The sequence below is a fragment of the Plasmodium reichenowi genome, chromosome 11 (genome assembly GCF_001601855.1).
Source record: "Plasmodium reichenowi strain SY57 chromosome 11, whole genome shotgun sequence".
Taxonomy (NCBI): domain Eukaryota; phylum Apicomplexa; class Aconoidasida; order Haemosporida; family Plasmodiidae; genus Plasmodium; species Plasmodium reichenowi.
Window position 1 is genome coordinate 101,342 of NC_033656.1, and position 6,534 is coordinate 107,875.

Here is a 6,534-nt window from a genome sequence, read left to right on the forward strand (position 1 = left end):
TATATATATATATATATATATATATAAATACATTTATTTATTATTATTATTATTAATATGATTGTATATTATTTTATGGAGAGTTAACAAAAAAAAAAAAAAAAAAAAAAAAAAAAAAAAAATGAATCTACACAATTGAAGAAATAAAAATATTCCAAATATATTCACATTTCCAACTTTTATAAATTATAATATATATTTATATTAATATATTTCTTTCTATATATAATAAAATATTTATTTTCCTTTATATATATATATATATATATATATATATATATATATAATAAGAATTATATATAATAAATTAATCCATATATATATATATAAAATATATATAAACACAAAAAAAAAAAAAAAAAAAAAAAAAAAAAAATGAATCTACACAATTGAAGAAATAAAAATATTCCAAATATATTCACATTTCCAACTTTTATAAATTATAATATATATTTATATTAATATATTTCTTTCTATATATAATAAAATATTTATTTTCCTTTATATATATATATATATATATATATATATATATATATAATAAGAATTATATATAATAAATTAATCCATATATATATATATAAAATATATATATATGTATATTTTTTAACCTTTGTCACTTTACTGGCCTCAATAAATTTTTATCTGAACATAAAAAAAAAAAAATTAATAAAAATTTTTTATTATTATTATTATTATTATTATACCCTCATTATTTTAAGAATCAATTAATTATATATTCTATTAATTTTTTGTAATTCTCAAGAGGGTATACACTATCAAAGTTTCCAGCCCTTTTCCAATAACAAAAATATAAAATTAATAAGAATGTATAAAAATATTTATTAATGTTGTGACACTCAGGTTTCCTTTTCTATTCCTTTGTGAGTTATTTTAAATTTTCATTTTATAAAAGAATAACTATTCTATAATAAATATTATAAAAAAATGATACGGTAAGAAATATGTATAAATAAATAAATATATATATATATATATATATATATATATATATATTTATGTGAAGATAATATTATAGTACAAAAGAGAAAGTATAAAAAAGTAAAAAAGATATCCACATTGATTTATATATATATATATATATATATATGTATACATCTATTTAATATTATATAAATATACACACTTTGTTTTATAGCATTTTTTTATATATTTCCCATTTTTTTTTTTTTTTATTCATACACCTTTGATTTTTATAGATTAGATAAATGGACACAACCGCTATATAATTTAGTACAGTTCATCAAATAAATCATTTTTTTTTAATTTCGAAAATATATTAAAAATTCACAAGAAAAAAAAATATATATATATAAAATAGATCTCTGTCAGAAATTTTGTACATTACACAAAAAGGGTTATAAAACGAGAAATATATTAGAAAAAAAAAAAGAAAAATATATATACATATATATATATATATATATATATATATATAAATATATTTAATAACTTGCAATATTTATTTTCATTTATTAAAAAAAAAGGAAGCTAGAATAAATGATGATTTAAAAATGAAAAAATGGAAAGAGAAAAGAAGATGGCATATAAACATTATATTGATGTTTCTACATCATTTCTTCGATAGAATTAATTATTCAATGAGGAACACATTTTTACATGATCATTATATATTTATGAAATTTAAAAAGAATAAAATTATTGGTCTTTTATCAATTATTAATTCAAGTGTCTGTTTAGTTATATCACCAATAGTTGGATATTATTGTGATAAGCATAAAAAAGAAAGAAAAAAAATGTTACAATTTATATCAGTATCCTATTTATTAGTCAATATTATTCATTATATGTTTATACGGACCAATAGTTTAAGTCTAATCATATTTGTAACAGCTATTTCAAAAATGCTGCATGAATGTTCTCATGTAATAACAGAGTCGATCTTTATAGAAAGTATAGATAGAGGTAAAGAACAAGAAAAAAAAAATAATAATAAAAAGTAATAAATATAAATATATTGTATTTAGTATATAGTATTTTACCATGATTTGACTTACGTGTATGTATATATATATATATATATATTTATATTTATATTTATATATATTATATTTAGGAAAAAAGAGCTTAATTTTTACCTACCAGAAACTCATAAGTACCGTCGCTACCATGCTAGGACCATTTTTTTGTCTAATATTATTTTATGTTTATAACGATAAATGGAATATAAAAAACATTTTCATCATATTTCAATTTTCTATATTAACTATTGTCCCACAAACAGTTATAAGTTTCCTCTGGGAAAATAAAACAGTAGATACCATAAAAAATTCAGAGGAAATTGAATTGCTAACAAAAAAAAATGATAAAAAAAATATTTTCTGTTTTTCTACGAAACATATACCATATATTGTTTTTGTCTCTCACATGATAACCCTAGCCGGAGCAGGTTACAACTAATACAATAAATAAATAAATAAATATATATATATATATATATATATATTAATATCTTATTATATATATATATATATTTTATTTATTTCTCAGGAATGACATTTAAATACTTTTCGTTATTTTTAAAATCGGAATATAAGGTTTCACCAATATTAATGTGTATTCTTAATATTGTTATTCCTGTGCTGTTAACTGTTTTTACATACAGTAATAATAATGAAATATAATATATATAGGAGATGCTCATAAAGTTGTTAATCCTAATTATTCATATTATAAATTAATTATATATATATATATATATTTTTCTTTTTTTCCTTTTTAGTTTCACAGAAATTGTCCAAATGTATTGGAAGGGCTCAGGTTTCTTTGTTCTTTACAACCATTGGTTTTTTGTAATTTTTAAAAAAATAGAAACATTTTAACAGTACCAAAATTTTTGTATTTATATAAGAGATTTATATTAATGTGCGTTTATAGATATATCGGTATATATAATATATATATATTTTTTTATTTTAATAGGCTTTTATGTTCACTGCTATATATTCAGAATTATAAAGATGTCTTAAAAGTACATGTTTTTAGGTAACTACTTAAACGATTTTCTTAATGTTTTTAAATAATATAGAACATATAAATGTATATATATATATATATATATATATATATATATATATATATATATATATATAACATATATATAATATTATCATTTAAATTTTTTTTTTTTTTTTTAATTTTTGTAAAAAATAGGAGCGTTTTTCAAAATTGCACGAATTCAATAGATAAAAGTATTTTATATGATTTTATTGATACTAACAGATATACAGGTTACCAAAAAAAAAAAAAAAAAATTACATGGGAATTTTTTGTATAATTGTTCATTTGTTCATAAGAATATATACATTTGTATGTATAATATATATATATATATATATTTATTTATTTATTTATTTATTTATTTATTTATTTATTATTATTTTTTTTTTTATTATAGGAAGATGGATGGGTGTACAAAGCTTATACTATTTAGTATGGTCCATTAGTGCTTATTTTGGTATAATAATTTTAATGATACCCTTTTTTTTTATAAAATTGAATTTCTTTTTTTATAATGATTTATATACATTTATAACTTTATCATCTAAACATATTATACCTCTTTATTCTTTTATATTTCAGGTGGTTGGTTGTCGGACATATCGTCATATAGAAATACATTTAAAATAACAAGTAAAATGAAAATTAATATAATAATATATTATTCACTTTTTTTTTTTTCCTACATATATATAATATATGTTTCATAAATTTAATGTATGAATAGGATTATTTATATAATTAAATTATATACATATTATTTTTATATATTATTATATTTTTTCCTTTCTTAGCATTCTTTTATTTGATCTCATTAATAATTTACGCTCCCCTATTATGGTTAGTTCCTGTTAAGGAAATTGTCTGAGCAAGGGAAGAAACAATTTACAAAAAGATTCATTTTATTTTTACAGTTATATATATATATATATATATATATATATATATATATTTATATTTATATTTATATATATGTGTGTATTTATAAGGACCAAATTAAAAGCGTTATATAATCATAATATTGTCATTTATAAAATGTACATGTGTACATATTTAATAATTTTTAATATTGACATGAACAATATATCTAAGGTTTTGTATAATTAGGTTAATTTGTAGATATATTATATTTTTGTGTAGATTAACATAAACATAATTATTACACCATATATATATATATATATATATATTTTTCTCTCTTTTTTTTTTTTTTTTTTTTGAATATAAGTATATGATAATGTCTACATAAAATTAGATTCTTTAAAATATGAATGTATAAATACTTTTATAATTTTTAAATTTTACACCTTTGTTTTTTTTTTCTTTTTTTTTATTATTTATATCTTTATTGTTGTATTTTTTTCCTTATTATTAATATTTTATTAAAAATTTTTTTTTTACTTATTTTATTGTTAATATTTTTCGTAATAATACAATTGTAACTGATATTCAATTTTTAATTTTTATAAGTTTATCAAAAAGGCAACAAATATATATATGTATGTATATATATATATATATATATATATATATATATATAATTACATATATATAATATTCTTTTAAGCAATATTTTATGTACTACCAGTTTATGTAAATTATTCATATCAATTCTTATAAATTAAAAATACAAAAATATTAATATATAATGAATTATAAATTTCTCCATATTATTATACATTTGTGTGTACCCAAAAATTGAGCTAACCAGTGGTTCCCATAAAATTAAAAAAAAAAAAAAAAAAAAAAAAAATTTGAGCACAAAATTGCAGAAGAAAAAACAACCTTATTAGATTTAAACTAATTTATGAAATAAATAAATATAAATATTTATCCCCTTGTGGGTTTTAATAATATATACATATATATATATATATATGTATATATTTTTATTTTACAAGTTCAAATTTTGTTGTCTTGTTTTTATATAAGGAATAAAGAAACAACATTTTTATCAAAAATTATAAAAAAATTCTGAACAAGTCAGGAAAAAAAAAAAAGAATAAAACAGGACAGAAATTAGTCTTCATATTTTATTTTTCTTCCATTTTATTTCTATTATAATTAATATTTATATTTGTTATAAAAAAAAGGATGTACTCATAAATGTCTTTTATCTTTATATGAAAAAAAAAAAAAAAAAACTTATATCAAACTCAAACACAATACATATACATATGTATATTCTTATTAATATATATGAACACTTGAGATCATTTTACTTTATCATTTAAAATAAAAAAAAATATATATTAATTTCCATATATTATTTTTCAAGTATAAATAAGAAAAAGACATAATTTATATAACACAAAAAAAAAAAGAAATAATAAAAATTTAAGATTAATCATACTTATATTATTTTAAATTGTAATTAAATATAAACTGTTTTATTAAAACTTATAAGAGATAAAAAAAAAAAAAAAAAAAAATATCAATATAAAAAAAAGAAATTAAAAAAATCTTCATAATCTTTAATATGTTTTTTTTTTTTTTTTTTTTTTTCATTTTTTTTTCTTTTGTTTAATTTAGTTATGTATATGTTATCTTCGGGATAATAAAATCACATGATACTTATATATTACATACGCGTCTTTTTTACCCCTATTGTAAAATAAGTACTTTCACAAATATTATGCAAAGAAAATTGAAAAAATGAATAAATGAACATGTATATATATATATTATATATTTTTTCTTATAATTAAAATTGTATCCTATTTCTTTTTTTTTCTTCTTTTTTTTTTTTTTTATTATAATTATTAATTAACACCTACATATTTGAATACTGCTTTCAATCATTTTAATTTACATTTTATTAAAATTTTTAAATATATTGAAAAATATATATATATATATATATATATGTATATATTAATATTTTTATATTTTTAGTGCGAGATTTTTAATTATATAAATAATATTATGATGATGTCTTAATTTTTTTTTTTTTTTTTTTTAAATTATATGCATGAACTTTATATATAAATTATTATATATATATTATTATATATATTACATATATATAATAATTATTTATATATAAATTAAAAATTATAGAATCAACCAAATTTCTTTAATTTATCTATATTATTTTTACGTTTACGTTATTATGTACGTAATATATCATATACCTAAATATATAGAAAATATATGTTATGTGTATATATATATTTTTTATATAACAATGATTTATGTTAATATAATATATTAATAACATATTTATTATATTATTTGATTATACATGAAAAAATAAATAAATTAATAAATAAAAAAATATAAATAGATTATAAATATTAAATGTTAAAAAGGACAATAAGGAAGAATTAACAGAAATAATTAAAAATGAAGAAAAAAAGAAAATTTTTAATTTACGTTACTGAAATAATTGTTAATTAATAATAAGTGCAACAGAAATTAATTTTAATTGTCTATTTTTAAGTACATCTTTATGGTTTCTATTTTTTTTTTTTTTTTTTTTTTTTTTTTTTA

General features: G+C 15.9%; 1 protein-coding gene across 1 annotated transcript; it reads left to right on the top strand.

The window, feature by feature from the left end:
- Positions 1-1,535: 1,535 nt before the first annotated feature.
- On the top strand, positions 1,536-3,910 carry PRSY57_1103300 (metabolite/drug transporter, putative; the record flags this gene model as incomplete). The annotated part of the gene is made up of 9 exons (XM_012908004.1): positions 1,536-1,947; positions 2,099-2,431; positions 2,533-2,646; positions 2,765-2,834; positions 2,965-3,027; positions 3,196-3,272; positions 3,440-3,499; positions 3,625-3,675; positions 3,837-3,910. The coding sequence occupies 9 exons, from the start codon at positions 1,536-1,538 to the stop codon at positions 3,908-3,910; spliced, it is 1,254 nt and encodes a 417-aa protein (XP_012763458.1).
- Between the last annotated feature and the right edge of the window lie 2,624 nt (positions 3,911-6,534).